At 43.4% G+C, this 21046-nt stretch overlaps 1 protein-coding gene across 5 annotated transcripts in view; it reads right to left on the reverse strand.

The window, feature by feature from the left end:
* Positions 1-21046, reverse strand: part of UBR4 (ubiquitin protein ligase E3 component n-recognin 4) — a 78692-nt gene that overhangs the window by 30057 nt on the left and 27589 nt on the right. Inside the window, exons 43-71 of one of the 5 annotated variants that reach the window (XM_075520766.1) lie at positions 20538-20765; positions 19531-19688; positions 18296-18467; positions 17933-18134; positions 17474-17637; positions 17034-17250; positions 16420-16636; positions 14996-15028; positions 13798-13861; positions 13183-13317; positions 12346-12520; positions 11974-12111; positions 11399-11520; positions 10913-11024; positions 10255-10385; positions 9941-10118; positions 9644-9748; positions 8997-9128; positions 8158-8326; positions 7324-7420; positions 6771-6878; positions 6174-6290; positions 4799-5008; positions 3900-4049; positions 2951-3178; positions 2763-2841; positions 2058-2300; positions 956-1124; positions 201-345 (exon numbers count right to left, since the gene is read on the reverse strand). In XM_075520766.1, the coding sequence (XP_075376881.1) occupies positions 201-345; positions 956-1124; positions 2058-2300; positions 2763-2841; positions 2951-3178; positions 3900-4049; positions 4799-5008; positions 6174-6290; positions 6771-6878; positions 7324-7420; positions 8158-8326; positions 8997-9128; positions 9644-9748; positions 9941-10118; positions 10255-10385; positions 10913-11024; positions 11399-11520; positions 11974-12111; positions 12346-12520; positions 13183-13317; positions 13798-13861; positions 14996-15028; positions 16420-16636; positions 17034-17250; positions 17474-17637; positions 17933-18134; positions 18296-18467; positions 19531-19688; positions 20538-20765 (4398 nt within the window). Of the gene's footprint in view, positions 1-200; positions 346-955; positions 1125-2057; positions 2301-2762; positions 2842-2950; positions 3179-3899; positions 4050-4798; positions 5009-6173; positions 6291-6770; positions 6879-7323; positions 7421-8157; positions 8327-8996; positions 9153-9643; positions 9749-9940; positions 10119-10254; positions 10386-10912; positions 11025-11398; positions 11521-11973; positions 12112-12345; positions 12521-13182; positions 13318-13797; positions 13862-14995; positions 15029-16419; positions 16637-17033; positions 17251-17473; positions 17638-17932; positions 18135-18295; positions 18468-19530; positions 19689-20537; positions 20766-21046 lie in introns of all 5 variants that reach the window. The other 4 variants (XM_075520765.1, XM_075520764.1, XM_075520768.1 and 1 more) reach the window with 4 other exon arrangements.

Below are 21046 nucleotides of genomic sequence, written 5' to 3' on the forward strand. Positions count from 1 at the left end.
AAACAAAAAATCCACACTACCCAATTTTTTAAGGACTCTGCTTTTTTTAACATTCAAATTTTGGGAACAAAAAAAATTTCCACTAGAAGCTCGTTTGACAGAAAATCTGTCCCAGCTGTACCACAAACCAGCACTAACATAATTCATCAGAAGCAGCAGGACCTGGGATGCTGTACATCCTTTTCAGAATGACACCATACCTTTTTCTCAGTCTGCTGTGTTTTCAGAGAGAAGTATCCCAGAAGATCTACAAACTGGGCAGCCTTTCTTCCATAGGCTGGAAGTTCTGGCCAGATCGACCACATGAGATCCAACAGTAATTCTTGCTGAGACTTGTTAGAGTTCCTGTTGAATGGATTACATATCAATTAGGCTTGTAAAGATAGCTATATAGACCGCATAGCACGCAATCTTATTCAAAAGGAAAATACATGCTACAGGTCACCAGACTTGGAAACTATTATCTTGCTATACATCAGAGTTCACAGAGTTAAATCTCATCTCTTCTTGCCACCAGCAGTTTTCCTGCACTCTCTGAAATGAAAACAGCTGTCTTGCAACAACTGAATAGAGTCCTGAAGGAGTTCAGCACCGTGAAGTGGGCCTTTCCCTACATAACTCCCACCTTTTAAACTGTATGAGTCTGCATCTGCCTCAGAAATTCACTCTCCCACAAATACCTACTGCCGTAGATGTCAGGAGCTAGATTCTGCAGACAGAAATAAAATGCTTCTTGCAGATGATAACTCAAGTTGATTAGTAATGAATAAGTCACAACTACTACCTCCAGCCCCAATAACTGCAAAATAGTGTGAGCAATTCAAGGGGATGCAATCATCTGCAAGCTTCAGCATCCCTCAGGACAGGCATTAACTCTTACACAAGGACAGAGCTCTCCATAACTGAGCTGAGACTGGCTAAGAAGAGCCAGGTCAGAGACTCCCTCCCAGCTCACCTGTAGATGTGGAGTGCGAGGCAGTGGGCCTGCCATCTCACAGAGGACGAGTTGGACTCCAGCAAGAAGCAACGCAGGAACTGAATGAGGGTCTCCTTATCAGCAAACTTGTTCAGCTGGTTCACCAGAGCTGTACACAGCTGATCTTCCTGACTGCCCGAACTCTCACCTAGGGGACACCGGATGGCATAAGAAAGATGTAAGAAAGCAGATGAATGGAGTATCTCACAGGCAGGCCAGTTTCCTATTTTATAGATCATAGAGCGAGGATAATGGGGACAAATTACAGTGTTTCAGGCAACAAGCAAGTTTAACGTTCCCTTCTTTTTCCAAAAATATAACCTAGTACTCCTGACTAACACAGAAGAAAACTGCTGGAAAACTTACCAGTAAGAACATGAGACATGTGCTACACATCCTGATAAAAAGAAAAGGATCAACCATGGGGCAGTGAAAAGACTCACAGAGAATCATCTGATAGAGGAAGCCAAAATGGTTCCTTGAAGAAAAGCCAAGAGAGAATTTATGCCCATGACTTTTATAGGAAAGCTTAATTACTTTCCCAGGACTTTGGATACCCATTAAGCAGCAGCCCTGGCTCCAACACAGCTTGCAAGTCAGACAGAGGAAACAAGTCTGAACATAACCACTGAAGAGCAGAGCTAACTGCGTGTGCATCTCCAGTACTTGTTTTAATCCCCATGAGCATTTCAACCTCCTACAACCCAGGACAGCCAAGTTAGGTGGAAGCTACTTGGTCACTGGAACAGGCAATTTACCCTCGGTAACTTAAAGTCCACTCAAGTTAATAAATACTCACAGTGTGTTTGGGATATACTCAGCACTTAATTTCAGTGCCAACTCTTAGGGCATACTGCTTCATCTTTGCCTCTCTCCCATCTACATATGGTAAAACTGCTCTTCTCTCCTAATTATTGCTGAAGCCTACAAGTGCCCCTGCCATGATCCATGACCCTTTCACAACAGTGGTATTTGTAACAATGAGAAGCAAGCAGTTCTCTCTAAATAGAAATAAGAAAGGCTGAGAGGAGCACACTTCATCCCTAAAAACACCACAGAACAGGGCACAGCTGCAGCTCACCCTCTCGCTCCTTTTCCTTTTCTTCTTTCTTGCTCTTTTTAGTGGAGGATTTGCTCTGTGTTGCTGGCTGCCCAGAACCTGAAGCTGCAGGAGCAGAGGTGGAAGAGGTGCTCGATGATCCAGAGGATGAAGCCACAGACAGCACTTTACTGCCACACAGAGCACAAGACAGCAGCTGCAGGAGAACTGGCGACACTCCTTCATCTACCAGGAAGCTGACTTGAAGCAGGAAATAGAGAACCGCTGCCGAGGGAAGAAGAAAATCTTTGAAGTCTGAATTAAAAAAAGGCAAGCAAAAAAACCCCAGCCCAAAACAAAAAACCCTTTGAACTTTACAAGGACCCACAACCTCGCAGACCTTCCTGTTCCTACGCTATAGAAGCACAACAACTGGATACACCAAGCTGAAGCGTTTCATCCCAAACTACACACTGGAACAACAGCAGTGCAAGCAAGAGAACGCAGATCTCCTATTCCTGTTCTTGTAAGTTATCCGTTACACCATATTGTGGTCTTTAGCTAAGGAACAGATGCAATTAGAGCACTGTGAAAATTAGTACTGGAAACAGTTCAGTCCTACTCAAAACTCTCAGCTGTGTCCCCCCTTCTTCTCTGCTGAGTTTCCCCATCTGAGAAGTCTTGATTCAAACCCAGACACATAATGCATCCCCTCTGCTCCCTCAAATACTCTGAGAAAGAACTCACAGTCATCTTTAATGCAGAATTTCTGCCAGTTTACTGTTCGCTGTGTGGCGATCTCTGCACAAGCCTTTAAATGTTCCATCTGAAAGGCACAATGGGACAGGATTAAACACCATGTATTTCTATTAGTGACATCTTACATAAGTGCCACATATGTTTTTCTCTTGGTACAGCGGCACGCTTTTCCTTACCAAGCTTATCAACGTATCATACTGCAGGGCAGAGCCTGAACTTGCTGTGACCACACTGGCACGGAGGAAAATGCCTTGCTCTTCTAGGAGCTTCTTGATTCCACGAACATGAGAGTCCAAGGTGTGAAGGTCTCTGAGCTGGCGGTATTTATCCTTTGATCCACAGATAAAGAGCAAAAGCTTGCGGACTTGGCGGCGCACGAATGGAGTCTGCTGGATCATCAGGTACTAGATAAAGAAAAGTCTACAATATCAGCACTGTGAACTCACCAGTAGGCAACCTGTGCCAACAAAAATATGACGTGTTCTCTTACAAAAAGAAAAGATACGGGAGATGCATTAATGAATCTGTCAGCTTTAAGGTACCGTAAAGTCACCCGTAAAATCAAGTCACAGGCAGAAGAAACGCTGCACAGCAATACTGCAGCATCCTGAGCTGTGCAATTATGAAACCGCTTCTGAAAACCATTCTTTGTCATTTATGACCTCAAATAAAAAGCTAGTTAAGCCTAATTAAGAAATCCTTCCCCAAACTTCTGCAAATGCAAGATAACTTGTTATCTCAAGTAGGAAGCTATACAACCAAAGAAACTGTAAAGATATACTCCAAATATCTTCCTGATTTCTTTTTTAAGGACTAAGTACCAACAGCTGAGCACAATGTTACATTGTACCATCTCAGAGAAAGTTTTCTGTTCCAGTTTTCTGGCAGCAAACATTGAGGTACAGAGAGCAACAGCGATCTTATTTTTCATATATGCTTTCCTATAGATTCCTGTTCAACAGGAATAAAACAAAGCTGAGAGTTCATTGTCTTTCAAGTGGGAGAAAAAGAAAACAAAACAGAGATGGGTCTGAGATCAGTCCTACAAAAAAAGCTCATCTCTCCCATGAAAGGTAACATTACTAGAAATTTTTGTTAAAACCTGTAGGTGTATCACGTTCTCACCTCAGACAAAAAGTAAAACCAGGAGTGATCAAAGATGGGAGGTGGGATGCGGGAGTTTGTGTCTGCAATCTTCTTGATCTGATAGGGCAGCCGCAGTACCATCTCTGTCAGGAGCTGAGTGTAGGCCTCAAAAACATCTGCAGCATGACCCTGAAAGCAAGAGCAATCGATCAGGCTCTGGCACTGAACATTCCCAGTGTGGTGTCACGACAAGCTACAGGGTACATGTATTGATTTTCTAAAAACAAAACTCTTCTGCACCTTTGCAGCCAGAACGGCTCCCAGCTGATAAATAAAAATAAGCCAACAAACCTGCCTGAGGACTTTAACTAGATGGCAACTATTGGGATGTGGTAAGCTAGTCTGTAGTAAAACGGCATTTTAATATATGAGCTTTCAACTTAGGAGACATTCTTACATTTAACTAGGCTTTCTTCACTGCACCTACACATATATCAAAGCCCCCCCCCGCCCCAGCAGCATCTTAGCATAAAGGCACCATGGTGGCTGAACAAGTCTAGGATTTAGTGTGGAAATCCCCATCAACTGCTAGGCTTCCTTGCCACAATAAGTAGCGGTGGTTCAGAAATTCTGCCTGCCAAGCAAAAGGAGTCACACGATGGAGTAGCTTTCCTTCAGGAAGATTAACACTTCAACCAGAAACAGTGACAGCAGCTCCACAGAACTGCCTGGTTTAGGAGTGCATCGATGGATATAGCAAGCTGGGCTGCTCTGTCAGAGAACTCGGAGCAATCCTAGTTGTAACTACACACTAAGGGAACGGATTTTAATTGCACTACTAAGCGAAAACCAGTTCTGCAAAGATGCTTTCACTTGCTTCTGTGCAGCGGCCTTTTAATGCAGGCTGTGTAAGGCTAACAGCATAGGGTAGGACTCACCTTCACATACTGGCGGAGGAAAAAAGGGCTCATGTCAGGTGGAGAAGAAGTAGTGTGAGGTTTCAGGAGCTGGCTGGTGGCTACAGGCTCCTCATCATTCTGCTGGCTTTTCCAGTACTCCAGCAAAGACTTCAGCACATGCAGACAGTAGTCAACAGCACCAGAGCTCAACAACGCAGCAGCAGTGGCACTAGAGATGAGGGAGGAAGACTGAAACAAAGAGGAGATGGATTACTAGAGCACCTGAGAACCACCGTGTCGGAAGAGCAGGGGAAGCTGTGAGAATCAGACAGCAGCTGCTGACAGTATGGATAAGAAAGCAGGTTTTCATGAAACTTTACAGGAAGCTTTTAAGTTTGGGGTTTGTTTGAGGTTGGGGTTTTTGGTTTTTTGTGTTTATGAAAAGCAACTCAAATATTTACAGAGACTCTTTTGAACAAGCGCTTAGTAAAGGAAAACAAATAAAATCTCCTCTTAAGTCTAATCTCCCCTCGACACATGTGCCAGAGGCCACTCTGCTATGGATTAGACGACTAGGGCTTTTTTTTTTTTTTTTCCTTCTCCCCCCCCCCTTTTTTTTTTAAAGTTGGGATTTCTATTTGTTTATCTGGGATTTGGCCAGCTGGGGGTGAATTCTGGTAGAGAAAGAGTCCCTGTTGCCGATGCCGCTCAGAGGCTCTGCTCCACCCAGGTACTGCTCCACCTGCATTCTGCAAGACGATGAGCTTTGATTTCTGTGGGAAGCTCAAGTGAATAACAAAGGCTGGAGAAAAAGCTACTGTAAATAAAACTATTAAAGCAGCCCTGTAAATCCAAACAAACCCCACAGCTCATAAGCTCATTAAAATTTGATGCAGTTCAGACTAAATTTTTTAACCTCTATGCTTTTTTATTAATCTCCTTCCCACCACACATACTGCTTTTTATGCCTTATTACTGTACCTTTTAGCAACAAATATCTAAGGAATCCTCTTAGCGACTTTTACGTTGACACAGCAGCATATTGCTTTCCAATAATCACATTACAAATCCTCTTTAACCCCTTCAGCACCAGTAAGATGCAAGGAAAAAATCTGCTAGACTGTTTTAAATAACATCATTAATGTGCTGCCCCTAGCTTAGTCAGAAACCACGCACAAAACAAGTGAATCCAGTTGTCTTTAAACGTCGGTTTCCTCCACTCTGAGTTTCAGCAAAAATCTTTTTTCAGAAGTGTCAAGTAACATTACAGAGTCCTCATAAATTTTTCTAAAGCACTTTTAACTGTTTTTCAATTTTAAACCAGTTATTTCAGTTAGTAGCTTTTAGACCACCTTTGATGAACAAAAGCCCCCCAGCCACATCACCCCCTGACAAAGCAATTTGAAGAATGTACCTCACAAATGGAAGACTTGGATCCTGACTTCGTTCTGGACATGAACACGCTAAGCAGCCGCATTACCACCAAGTGCACTTCATTCACAGGAGAGCGTTCATTTTTCTTAGACACATCCTGCAAGGAGAGAGCTTGCTTGCTTAATTACAGCGCTGAGCACCATGTCCTAAACATCTAAATTTCAGTGCTCTGATCCTCATGAAGCATTTCTAATTTAAGCTTAAGCAGTAATACTAAAAAAGCAGCACAAATTCTTCAATATAAGAATAGGCAGTGGCCTGGATGCCAGAGAACAGTATCACACAAATGAAAAGGTATCTATGTCAATTACACATCACTGATCATGCCTGTTCCAAGAGCTGAATTCAAGCGAAACAAATTTTCATGCTCACTTGTGGATGCCGGAACCAGGAAACAGTGAGAGTTACACTCATGTCGTTTTCTACCTTACGTGAAGTGAGCCAAGAGAAATAAACTGTCCGAACACAGCCACACAGCAATGTGTTTCTATGACTCCTATGCATTTAATTCCTCCCTGGGAAGAAGCCTTGTCTAGAAGGAGCAAATGGAAGAATGTGTGCTCATACCACAGCTTACCTTTTTGTCCATGCACAGTTCTGCAATCAGTTGGGACAGAAGGTTATCTAGAGCTCCCTTGTCCTTCTCATCATCTCCATCTAGGTCTGTTGTGAGCATCAGAATAACCTGGGAATAGAAGTCAGAGAATTAAAAGGAGGCAGGTTCCATGTTCGTAAGACAAATACAGATTATCTTTCACAAAACCCCTGCAGATCTTATCTTGCTTAATTTATGTTCTTTCCCAAATTCTGCCTGCACCATCACACACTAATATGAACATTCAGTATAAACCCAAAAGACCCTCCCAATTACATCGGGGTTCAAGGATTTTAGCCCTTAGGCTCATCAGCCAACGAATGCTGCACTGAGAAAGGGTATGCATCTAACAAAAATCTACTGGTAAGGAATGCTGTGCAACCAATCAAACACTTCAGAGCTGGACTCACATGCTGTGACTGGGCAGGAAAGAGAAAAGGAAAAGCATGTGCAAGCAGAAACCCGACAGTAGTAGTAGTAGTAGTAGTGATCAACTGTTTTATTAAGGCTTAACTCTTGAGCCTTCCTCAGTTACCTGCATATAAGGAATGGCCCGCACTCCTCCAACATTCCTCAGCTGAGGTAAGTTTTGCAGCAGCCTCTCCAGCAACATCAGTCGGACCATATGCAGCCTGGGAAGTCAGAAGCGAGGAATCAGAAACGAAGGGCTTCAGACACATCACAAGAAATATTAGACCCAGCAGGATTATTAACAGAGCACTGCAATTTACCACATAAATTCAGAGCATGAAGAAATCCTAAGGTCATCAAATCAGCACAGACAGGAGTGGACTCCCTCAGACTTTACAGTCAAGCGATGTCAAAGATGCAGAGCAACTCTGACAACAGACGTAGTTCTTCACTTCAGAACTACACTGCCTACCATGACTACTTGCAGAATTCAACTGTCTAGAAACAGATACTAAAAATCAGTTCCAACCTGCACTGTAAAAATGACTGAGCATCTGTTCACACAGAATGAAAAACTGCAGACCTTTCACAAAGTGCTTAGCACTCCTGCACGTACTTTTTTCCTAACACTGAATTTCACAAGCTCCCAAGCTGCAGATTTTAGTGATTCCTCTGTTTAATAGACTCATGCAGCATTTTTTCATCACTTTGTACAGGCAACAGTTCTGTGGGACACACATTAGGTATGTTTAACATGTCACAGAGTGAACGCGCAGAGGAAGGCATTTTCCAATGGCATAGCTAGCTCTATTCTAGGTTTCTGACTTTCGATTTTTACTATCCAACAGAGTCACAAATCATACTCTGTGAATTTCAGCACCTATGGTCCACTCCTCTATAAATCATGACACTGCAGACCAGATGTGCTATTCTTGAAGAGGAAAACCAAGCCCCTTGCCTGTTGCTGGTGTGGACGTCTCCCTCTGCCTCCCCTTCCCCTTCTGAACCATCTCCCTCTTGCTGGCCTGTGGTAGTGCTGATAGCGCCTGTGCTTGAGCTGACGCTGCCTGGTCCAGCAGGGTGGCCCTCAGCTGTCGTGTCCCCATAGGCACTACTACGGCCAGACACTGAAAAAGAAAAAAGAGAAAGACAAATCAGCACAACTGAACATGCCTCTTGCCTGCTTCATAGCAAGCGACACAGCTGAACTATCCTTTGGAATTATGGTTCTAAGGAGACGGTGTCTTTGGTTATCTTCATAAAGCTAGAAAAGAGTCATTTCTATAGATGCAACTTAATGCCCCTAGCATTCTTTTGTTCGCCAGTCTCATCTTTGTGGCCCAAACTGAACTGGTTCCACAGCAGTAATTTAAACTGAGTCAGAAGAGGTGTATTATATACAGCATGGGCAGCGCAGACAAAATTTTTTTTATGAGTCTGTGATTAGTTTTACCTGGGTATCAGTCCCAAGCAAAAAAGAGAGAAATTAATTCTATCCCATCTAAACTTATCCGGCAGTACAGTGAATTCTTTCCGTCTTGCTCTAGGCTACTGCATTCTATTATTACAGGCCAGCAAAAACTACTGCAGATTCCACACTTCTAGAAAACTACAAAAAGTGAGCAAGTATTCAGTCTGTACAGCACTTTGGCAGTAACCATAAAGTGATGCATGGCATCATCTATCTGGAACTGAGATTTCTTCTTTGCCAGGGATTACCCACCCCCTCTAACTCTGGTAAAGTCCTATTCAGCAGAAAACAGACGTACAGACACTGGCGCAGCAAGAGATACTTACCGCTGTGCTCACCAGCTACAGAGTCCACGGCGCTGCCACCACTCTCAGAGCCCACGCTCCCACCATGGTCTGCAGGTGAAGTCCGAAGAGTTGAGCCATCTGTTGCAGCTGTGCTGCCTTCATCATCAGACGCTGGAGCTAAGAGAATAAAGAGAGCTGTTACAAGTAAAAACACTGCCTTGATAGAACTTCAAAAGAAGCACATGCCACGAAAGAAAAGCCACGAATATTTGTCTTTGGTTTTTGTGTCAATTTTCAACTACAAATCAAAAGGGAACTTAGAAGCGTCCATCAGTACATTTAAGTCTGCTAAAAGCAGCAGAGGGGAGATACCCTGAGAAGGAAACCTTCTCATCAAATAGACAATTATACAAGTTATTTGAAGAAGAGTGTCTGGTTGTTTATAAATGCAAAGGAAATACAGTATATGGTTTACTTTGTCTGCTTTATTTTAAGAAGAGGGAATAACTTCCTCAGAAGCCTATAACAAAAGTCCATCAAAGCAGGAAAAGGTCATAAATATACTATCAAAACCACATGAAGCCAATAGTAATAACTGGCTCTTCAAACCTGTATTTACAAACCAATTTTAAGTCATTATTTAGGTCAAAATCACAAAAGCTTGATTCCTCGCAGTGAACAGTTACCTGATGCTGTTGTATCTGAGAGTGTTCCGGCATCAAGAGAAGAAGAGCTGGGTGCTTGGCCAGACAGTCCTAAGCTCTGAAGTCCAAGTGCGCTACTGCTGCTCCCTGCAAGAAGAAAACGAATTATGAGTATCTTTCTATGAGAGAACTTAGTTAACTCTGGCCTTCGCTATACATTTCACAGTTCTACTATCTTTGCTTTGCTGGTGGTGACATCAACAGCTTCTGCTCTGTTTCCTTCCCAGTTTCCTCATATTCTATTTACCTTTTTGACCGCCAATAACGCCTACATCTTACCTTGCTGATCTTGTTGCAGGCTCAGGGCAATAGCCAGTTCCACCATTGTTTCATCATCTGCATCTGGAGGAATATCCAGCATAGGAGGGAATCCCTCTGCTCCAGCCAGAAGAGCCTCCAGGGGAGAAGGGTTCCCATTATTCACATTTTCAGAAGTCTCCAGAACCATAGATTCAGACTATGGAGAGGAAACACAGTGAGAGCTTTCACGAAACCACCACCAGCTAATGGAGCACTAAAAATTGGTTCATCATAACTAAACTCAAGTACCTAACATACTTAAAAGGCTCCAAAGAGAAGCACTCTGGACCTACCACCATCTCAAAGTCCCCGTGATCAACTTCATTTTGCTCCTGGCTTTCTTGTCGGATATGCTCGCCATTTGCTATCCCAGAACTCTGCAGCTTGTCTTCTGCATCGTCATCATCATCATCATCCTTATCTCCTGAGTTACAAAGGATTAATTCACAAATGCGCTCTTTCCTCGCATCATCACGAACAAGGTAATTAATGCGGGAGAAAAACCTAAGCTGTCCTCAGTTTACCCCAGGTCACTAATAGATTCCATGACAACTACAATTCATGTCAATGCTAAAAAAGTATCTCTTGGATGGAGACCCAATACCCTAGTTTTGGGTCTCCTCTTTATGACTGATTTATAAGAACTTGAAAATACGCACAGAAATACTAGGACAGTCTGGATTACTACCCCCTAGATAAAATAGTCAGATTTCCCTAACACTGAAATGGGAGTATCAGAGGAGAGATCTCCTCTTTGAATCCAAGAACATCAAAGAAGAGGTGAATATTTAAAATAAATAAATACATACATACATACATAAAAGGTTTTAGGGGGCAAGGAAAAAGACTGGGTTTTGTCCCATTTAAAAGACTACTTTATTTGTCAGAAAAGTCAGGAAAATAAAGTAGGTCACACTCATTTAAAGGCAAAGATGAATGGATCTGGCATACCCATAGGAGTATTGCTCCGAGGGGAGGATGGCAAGGTGACGTGTCTCCGCTTGTTCCTTGGTCTCAGCACTCTGATCAAAGCTTGTTTGCAAGAAAAGCTCACTGCAGGATCCTAGAGGGTTAATAGTTAATCATTAAACTTCTTAAGCTTCAAGTGCTTATTCACAGGACTTAGAAAGATAGCTAAAAATACACTTATGACTCTCTGTTGGTCATGATTCATGTAAAACATATGCCACTGCTCAACTTCTAAACTCCCTGTTTCCCCCAGCAATAAAGCAATACTTATCATTGCATGTGCAGCACATCACAAACATTGCTAAAACACAAGGAGAGAAATTTCTCCTTTGTTCACTTCTGGCTCCGTGTTTTTGGCTGCATGCCTCTACTTTGTATCCATACTATGTATTACCATTCTACCTGTATTTAATTCTCTTCATATTACCAGTGTTATAGGCTGATGCAGAGCAGAGCAAGACTACATACTGGGCAAAGTAACATCTGCATGTAGATCTTGGATGCTGTATGGATACAATCCAGTTCACATGTGCAGTATCCGTGGATAATATCCACCAAAGCATTGACTGTGGCTTCAACATGAGTGAGACCTGAGGAGGAACAGAAGTAGGACTGTAATCAACTATCTTTCCATTTCAGCACATAGAGTGAGACACTGCAGGAAGCACCTTCTTTTTTGTGGACTTCAAGGCACAATGTTAGCACCACAAATATACTGAAGTTTCAATCCAAAATGAGCTTTACACACCAGTCTTGTCTTCCTAATGGAATACTGTGCACACCATATACCAGCACCACTGAATATCCTCTAACACCACCCGTGAAGTCAAATGTGAATAAACCAACCATCAGTTCCTTTTTACTAGCACAATACGCATACTTTTGAACAGAAGCATTAGAGCAGATATACCTTAGAAAGCATTCATTGCATCATTAACACCTTAAGCCTAGTCTGGAACAAGTCATTTTCTCTGTTTACAAGCTTAAAATAGGTTCCTTCAGAATACACAAGCTTTACAATTGCAAAAGAAGAGCTAGCACACCTGGCAAGCAGGCAGGGGCAAGGAAGGCGTTTTTGGGTTTTGATGCATGTAGCTTCCAGAAGTGGTTGACCAGCTGGGTAATAAATGTGCAGCCATCTCCTTCAGCGTGTTTCTGGGCCTCTTGCCCTTCTTCATTCTCTGTACAGATTGAAAAACAGTTGTCAGATACGTGCAGGGGAAAACATTAACAAGCAGGGTAACACCAAGTTTACTTGAAATGGCTTTTCTTAGAGGCTCTGATGTCCTCATTACAAGGACTATCGCATGCTTAACAAACGTGTCAAATATAATCCCTGTCACACCGAACCAGATATCCCAAGATATGTTCAGTTATCACAAAAGAAAGTTGAAGAAAAATCCAGACTTCTCTACCTGTTTCCAACTGTGGCAGCTTTGATTCTGTATAATGGACCAGATTGTTGGGTCTCATAATAGCAATGGATCGAGCAGTGATGACCAGCCGCTGAAACACTTCAGGATCAAGGTCCTTTCCTTCTTTGGTTGAGGAACTCAAATACTGAATGGCTTTACTTAACAATGCTTGATCCTGTAAAGTGAAAGATAACATAGGCAAAGAAAAACAACAGACAGCAGCACAACAAGGCAACTGAAATACAACTGCAGGACAGACCCTGGGGAAATCTGGCACTTGCTGCTTTAACTCTTGGCCAATGTCATCTAAGAAGGACAACTAATATTAAAAAGTCATCCTGTAACAGAAGAAATTGGCTTGAGAATGGATTTTCACATTTTCTTCCCCTCAGGCTGAAATGCAGATGGAAACACCAGTGTATAAACATTACCATTCAAGTGGTTAGCAAAGGCTATCTGCAGGCATCTGTGCATTTACTGCAATTATGTTAGCACACAGTCTAACCACTACTTACCCTAGTGTTTTCCTATCACCCTAAGCCAGATGCCTGTGGAACCGGAAACCAGAGCTACACAGTTTGCAAACAAACTTCATGTGTTTAGAGATCCTGATTTCTCAAGATTAACTGACGTTATTTCCCATCAAAATCTTCAAAAAGCATTTTAAGTAGCAAAGTTCTGGTGAAACACAAAAGCCAGCATGGCAGGCAGCAGCAGCTAAAGGAAAACTAGCCAGCAGGTTTACGCTGCATGAGGAAGGGTTTTCTAGGGGCGTGCTGCACCTCAACCATAAACTGGCAAGTTACTGGAGACATTGAAATCCTTGCACCACGTTACCTTGTGGTTATGGTATGCTGAGCGGCTGGTGTGCAAGCTAGCCAAGAGGCTCTTGGTTTGCTGCTGGACGCTGGAAGGAGCTGGCATGGACAGCAGCATAGTAGCCAGTTCCTGAGCTGCCACCTTATTCTTCTCCTGCTCCCAAGAACAGACAAAAAACATTCTTCAGTACATTTACCATTAAGGTGATGCATGAGTCTCATTTCTCAGCATGCCTGCAGCTCCCTCCCCTCCTTGCCCTGTGCATACAAGTTTCTGCCTTCCTTCAATACAGTTTCGATAGCCTCCTCAATTTATTATTTGACATTTAAGGAACATTTCACATGTCTACACAAGAAAAGTCCTTTTGAGATTTATGGGCTTCTACTCTGCTGTTTTTGAAACGAGGTCACTCTACAGCACAAAAATCCCACCAGCGATAAATGCAAATGCCAATTGTCATTCTAAACTAGTTTCAAATGCTTTTCGCTAAGTCAACTTTCAGATCAGTGCTCTGAGCAAAACGGATGCGGCTCTCTTCTGTATCAGGCCCCCAGGGCTGCAGGAGGTGCTGCTGATCTTACCCGTCCTCCCCCATCACTGAAAGCTCAAGAATGTATTCAGAAAGTTACTTGCCTTCTCGTTGACTGGTCCTACAGCAAAGCAGCTTTCCAGCGCTTCTAAAGAACTCACTACTAGCCTGAAGGGAGAAAGGAAAGCAGGCTTGAGTACAGCAACCCTTCTCTCTCCTTAGCACTTTGCTTTATGCGGGCTACAGTCATGAGTAGCTCAGAGACAGCTAACGAATGCCAAGTACAAAATCAAAGCATGATAAAACCTGCCACAGGCACCATGCATATCATTTCATTGTGTTACAGACCAGAGTTAAACCTGGCTCACGCTCACAGACAAACTTAGGACTGCTTTAATAATCCACAGCTGAAAGACAGGGGCTTTTCTCTACCAAAGAGGATAAAACATTTCCTTACACAGCCTGCAGCAGGGATAACTTGGATTGTCTTGACAGTACCAATTCACCATGGCCCACAGACGTACATATGACTGCAGATCAAGGGTTGGTATGACACATGGGAAAAAGCGTAACCGACTTTTCTAAGGGAGCAAGATTCTACTCGCTTGCTATTTTCACACAGGTTGCTCTTTCCAATTCGGAGTTTCAGCGCAAACTATTCCAGAGGAAAATTAACTTGGAGCACTGGGTATGACCCAAGTGAGAGATGCTGAAGTCCAAACTTTTGACAGCGGTAAGGCAGGCTAGTAAAATACTTGCCCCAAGGGAAAACCTTAATTACAACTCGCGGCAAAGTGCTGAATCTCCCTTGCAGCACCACTTCATGCCTCGCGGTAGAACTACCTGAAATGCCATCTGACACACCAGAAGGAGCAGTGCAGGAATACAGGAAAAAGGAGGGAAGAGATAGCATTAAGGGGAGAAATAACAGTGTAGGATTGGATACGAGGTAGAAGAAACAACAATTGTCTGGTCTGGTGGTGATAAATAACATTACCTTCCCCTGCCCGCAGCCACCCTCCATAAAGCTAGTAGGGGAATATAAGTGGGATAAAAAGACGCAAGGCGGGAACAAAGCGAAAAGAGGAGTCTGCCGAACAAGCAACAGTTATGCTGTATACAGCAAAAATCTGCAAACCGCCTCATCTTTACACTTCGCTAAACCATCTGCCATGCAATGACCAGAATGTAAAGAAGCAAATGTCACTTGGAAAACAAAAAAACAGTCAACAAAAGCCACATCATGTGTTCTGTCTCTCTGACACACACTCATTCGTGCAGAGAAAAGGATGGCATACTAACCGGTCCAGGGTGGTTAGGGACTCAGTTTCAGAACTTTGGGGGAGCAAAGAAAAAGGAAAAAAAAATAAAAATGTGTAAAGCTCACAGAAAAACTCCCTAGAACACATTCTAAGCAAAAGGCAAATTAAATGGGGAGATCAGGAAGCCGGGAGAGCGCTATATACAGTAAATCTAAGCATGGTTCTTTCTATCTGGGCAGCAGACACTTGCCTAATAGCAAAACAAATAAAGGAGATCCAGGCCACCTAGCACAGAGAAGCCAAGCACATTGCTTAAAGCACCACTGAAGGTTAAATTTGAAGTACAGACACCAAACTTCTGATAGGAAAGCTGCCTCTTGCCTGCCATTAGTTGTTCCTACTGAAGAGGCTCTTTATAAGGTAACCATGCTGCATTCGGTAACACGTAAGTGAAAATAAAAAGAATAATTTTTTTGATTCTGAGTTTTTAGAATATAATCCCACTGCTTTGGAAAACCAGAAAGCATGTCTGTGCAGAGAGGGACATCTTGTGGAGATGTCACAGCAGAGGAGGGAAGAGAAATTAAGCACAGGAAAAAATCCCATGAACTATTAGACAAAATATTAAAGGATGGCCAAACAGGTCCTTCAGTGGTAGTTATGTCTACAACTACCACTTCAAGTCCTGAACCTTTACCTGAGAATTTCAGTAAGACTAAATTAACCACCATTTACTCACAGTCAAGCAGTGTATCCCTTAAAATGCTCATTTTTCAGCAGTGCTAGTTCCTCCCCGATCTGTTTCCCTCCTACCCTCACTAGCTTGCCAGGCTTTCTACAACCCTTATGGCACAGACCATATGAGCTCAGGGAAAGGACATGGGGTGGATATAAAAAAAAAAGTTCTCTTTCTTCTGCTAAGTATGAGTCCAGCTAACCCTTGTGGTTTGACTCTCAATAGGGATATTGGGGGGGCAGAGACCTAACACCTTCTCCACCACAGTAGTTAAACCTGAGACCTATGGGCTACAAGGTAAGTTGGTGGGAACCACTCGCCTAAAGCAAGGTCACACACAAAATCCTCCTCAAAACTGAACTTAACTTCAGAGAGGCCTAAACTTTGTGAGCTGCAGAGAATGAAAAAGGGCCAGCTTGAAATCAGAAAGTGTACCAAGGCAGAAATCTCTTCTAGCTCTTCAAGACTGCTGTAATAAATGAACTTAGCAACATGAAGCATGCACACAGATCTATCCATCTACTCCACCAGATAAATCAAGAGTAAGCACAAAGCCCTCCTTAGAAGATAATCATTGGCTTTTCAGTTGTTGTTTTGTATGGCTGTGAGAACAACTCCCTAACTCCCTTAAGTTCTCTCAGTTAAGAAAGGCACACAAGTGTACCTAGGTCCCCTCTACAGCAACTACCCATTTTCAAGGAGAAATAAAAGAAAGACTGTAGAAATACCTCTCCAGGACAGTCCCACTGGCTGCAGCAGGGGTAGCCGACTCCGTGTCTCCAGTGCCATTCCCTTGATTCAAGTTTGGGGGACAAACATTGCTCACTGAAGCAGATGGGAAATCCTCAGGGGGCTCATCAGGCCATCCAAACTGCTCTTTGGTTTTGCCATAAATTTTTATGGAATCCATCATTGTGACTCCAGCAGGATCCACAGAAGCCCCAACTGCAGCAACGAGAGAAATTTCTTAAAAACTAACAAAACAGTTTCTTTTGAATACAAAAAAGCATAGCCTCATTACACTGCGTCAATACACTGTGTCATTAATATACAGTCACTCCAACAGTTTCATCTCCTTTTCAAGGCCACTTTCCTCCTCTATTACCTCAACACAAAATTATTGAGCTGAACTGAGCTACTGCACATTCATCCACTGCAGCAAGAAACCGGGCCATAAATAAAGTTATTAAATGTTCAGGATCCGTCCCTCGAACTGTTTCTGTAGTCAGGTCAAACGAATGGCTTGTGGAAACCCTCCCTGCTACGAGGTGAAGCACAGTAGCTTCAGCCCACTCAAGCAAAACCAACAGGTAGTCAAAGCAAACAATTAACAAAGACTTACTGAAGATGGTTAGTTTTTTGTCAGCCTGCAAGGCTTCCTCCCGAGTGAAAGGGAAGTCAAACCAACGAGCCCTGGTCATGTTCAGCTGCATGGTGCGGCCAAAGATCTCCAAGTACGAGGGTGCTCTCTCTATCGCTTGTGTGCCAATCTGGATTCGCATGCCTGTCATCACCATCGTGCTGTTATTGTTCGTCACTTCAATGGTGAAACCCCCAGGCTGCAGAAGACAAATCACAGCTCAGAAAGATCAAGTCAAAAATTCACTCCTAAGCTAAGAATCTGAAGTCTGTACACAGGCGCCTCCACTGTTTACCTAACAGTATCATGGGATTTGTACAGGGTCATTTGAACAATGCAGACTTCTAAGAAAAGGCATGATATCAATTCGGACAATAACATCACCTAGAAGCCCAACAGAATCCCCAGATTGCCCCGTTTACCTTTGTGTTGGCCACATACATGCCAGTGGAATTGAGCCGGTGCTTTATCTGCTGAGCATTGTAAACCTGCAGCAGGTCATTGCCTCCAAACTCTACATCTGTGAGTTGCTGGTTGTGTTCAAAGAAGTCAATAGGGAAGTTCACTTGGCTGGATGTGCGAGTTGCTAAAAGGCAAGAGAGACGTTTTTGACAAAATACATTCTAAACAGGCAAAGCTGTGCTAAAAAAGCTGCAGAATGAGCTTGCCTCCTTTGGAAATGCCCATGCGAGCCAGATAGCTATGTATTTTTATATACATCTGTGGAAACATTTTAACCAGACTTGGCCAGTACTTAGCCGTGAGGTTAACCAGTAACTGTCAGAAGCGAACGTCTTAAGTATCTATATGATGCTAATCAATCTTTGCATGTACATTTGCCACCGCTACCTTGCACAAGATATGTATGAGAAGTCCCTTACTAATAGCAGCTGCCTTGCGCTTGCGGACTGGCTTCATGATGCTGATGACACTGCTAGGCTGGAGAGAGGGCTGGAGCCAGTAGGACGTATTCTCTACATTGGCCATGTAGATCCTCAGGCTGCCATCTTCACACAGGAGGATCATAGTGGTCCTCTGCTGCTCATTGCAGGCTGTATGACGGATGGCCACCATGTCCTGAATCTGCAAAGGCAAGCAATGCAGGTCAAGGAAAGGACCTGGCAACTGCTGCTTGAAGAAACAAACTCTTTGCATCAGAAAAGCTGCAAAGACTAGAAATTCTGTTGATGGAACAACAAGAAACCACATTTAAAGGGCCAAAAATACAGGGAACTATGACTAACCTTTGCTTTGGCTGGCAAGGTTTTAATCTCCTGGATGAGAAAGGTGTCCGGCTTCACCATCACCACCAGTGGGACACCTGTGGTTTGTTGAACACAACACACCAAGCCAGGATGGTTCATCACCTCAGACCACTGACACAGTGCCGGTGAAGTCTTACTCCCACCATTTGAACTGCAAGAAATGAAGGACAGAAAGACATTAATTTAAGAAGCAACAACAGGTGAAAACACACAAAACTCATCGCCATTCAAATCAGTTAAAGCTTTGTCCTCAGCAGGAATTCAAAGCACTGCATTAATGAACAGCCAGGAACATCAGTGCCCAGTTTATAGGTGAGAAACCCGAGAGAGTCACTTGAGTGGGCAGAAGGCACGAGCACCCCAATTCACAGCCCTGATCTCTACCCTGAAAACTCGAGGAAAGACACTTACTTAGTACCATTTTATGCCCCAAACTAAGGAAGTAATTTTAAAGTGGCTTTCAGCTTTCTTCTTATCTGAACAGATGCACAGTTCCATGTTTCAGCACACCCAGTGGCACTAAGCAAAGGCCAATGCAGGAGAATCTGTGTGACTCTGCTCACTGGAAAAAAATAAAGCTGCAAAAAGACTAAGCCAAACTCAACCAGAGTTAGGGAACTGTTGGAACCTGACCCTTCTACAGAGCCTACTCGTGACAGTGGCTTTGTCTCAGGCTAGTGAAGAGTCTGTGGCCTAAATGCCCAGCTCTGGTTGTCAGAACAGATGACAGAACAGCTTTTTTCTTGCCACATTCATAGCATAAGAGATTGCTTTCCCTCAAGGGAGCCTGAAAATAAGCCTTAATATGCACAATACACAAGGTCCACTGCAGTACTGGTGCCGAAAGGAAACAAAGGCTTCTTGCTCTGCAGCTTCCACGAGGGTGGGTAATCCCATCGGTTCCAGCTGCTGCACCAGTAGCAGCTCTGCACTGTGCAGCAAGGCTGCTCTGAAGCCACCTTTCTGCTGTGAAATCCTAGCGGGAAGAAAAAACGCCTATGCGCCCCACTGCCGAAACAGCCAGCTTTGGTTTCAAAGCATTCTGCAATTAGGGCAGAAGCAACATGAAAAGTAGCAAGAAATCATCAGTCAAAAAGGGGATCTTCAGCACAAGCTTTGGCCATTCAGAGCTGGGATGTTAAGAATAATTAGTAATATTTATTAATAATATACAGAAATTAAAACTTCAGGGGAGCCTTCCACACAAGCCTCACCTCTTTATGTTAATCGGGAACAGCCGCTGCACTTCCAGATTGGCCCGGCTGATGGTGGCTGCAAAGGATTTGCCTTGACAGTAACTGAAGAACAACATCTGTAGCACGTGGGAGTAATACACTGACACACCACCTCCCGCTACCTGGCCGTTACTGTCCTGTAGGATCAGAGAGAAATGACGACATTTAAGATAAACACACATCCTCCAAAACACTCTGTCAGGTTTTTAAATTTCTCATGATGGAATTATTTTAAAAGCCTCTCCCCTGCCCCCTCCCCACCAGTGAGAGAACACAGCCCTAAATGACAATTTTCTAAGCTCAACTCCTTGGTGAACTCATCCATCAGATACTTCAAAGCCTTTTGAAGGGGATACTGAGATTGCATACCCGTAGGCTGTAGGTAGCGCCTCAGCTACCGCATCTGTGTGCTTGAATGTTGTATGACAATCTCACATGGAGCACTCCCCATGTTCCCAGCTCATAAAAGAGCTTTCTCCTGAGGGCCGCCTTCTCATCTATTCCCCTGTTTTGGAGCAGGCTGGGGTAAAAACACTGAGTGAAATGTGGACAGATTTTAAAAGTCACCCCCAAGACTACAAAGCTGCTATTGACCAGAAACAAAGGCTCACTCCACCTCTGCAGCCCCAGCAATGGTCAGTAACTTTATCCATTCTGGTTACTGCACCTTTGGAGTGCCTCGCTCTGAGAACAGCACTGCTCTGAAGCCATCTCCCTGCTGAGAAATCCTGCTGGGCATGACTTCAGAGCCAGCCATGGAAAACATGCTCCATTTTCTAGATGAAAGGATCAAGGGGTTTAATTTTCACCCCACCCCCTTTCACTGCAAGGATATTTCTCTCTGTAGAGGAATGGCAAGCTCACTGATCTAGATCAGGGGCTTAAAAGAAAAGGAAAAAAAAGGAGAAAAAGGAAACTTCTGCCTTCAAATGTAAGACACAAACAAAAGAGAGAAAGCCACTGCAAGAAAGGGAAGTTACTGGTACCTTTAGGTCCTCATGATTGACTTCAAGCACATTGGTGACATAGAATGGTCCATGCTGGGCGCTGCTCGCCTCTTCCATGAGCTGCGTATAGATGTACCCAGCGGAGGACATGATTACTATTATGTTCTTCCCCTCCTCGTTGAAAAGGAAAGTGACATCCCTGATTTTGGAACTCGGTAGAAGGAAATAGAAAGTTGGACTCAAGGCATCTACAGAGAGATCGTAAATCTGTGGGAAGAATCAAGACAATAATTAACTACTACGATACAAAACAGTGCAAATGGACAAAAGTTGAGACAAGGGAATGCCTATTAGATGTTATAGTTCATTTTTTTGCTCTTTGGGTTCTTCAGTTTTGCTTTTTCTTATGGCAACAGTAGCCAAACAACACAAATCTATATTTCCCATTTATTTCTAATTAAGAATATTATCACATTCTTCCGCATGCACCTCCACAAAGATCCAGACTCCAATGCCTGAAAGAAGACGACCACGTATCATCAATAGCT

This window comes from Mycteria americana, chromosome 18, assembly GCF_035582795.1.
Source record: "Mycteria americana isolate JAX WOST 10 ecotype Jacksonville Zoo and Gardens chromosome 18, USCA_MyAme_1.0, whole genome shotgun sequence".
NCBI lineage: Eukaryota > Metazoa > Chordata > Aves > Ciconiiformes > Ciconiidae > Mycteria > Mycteria americana.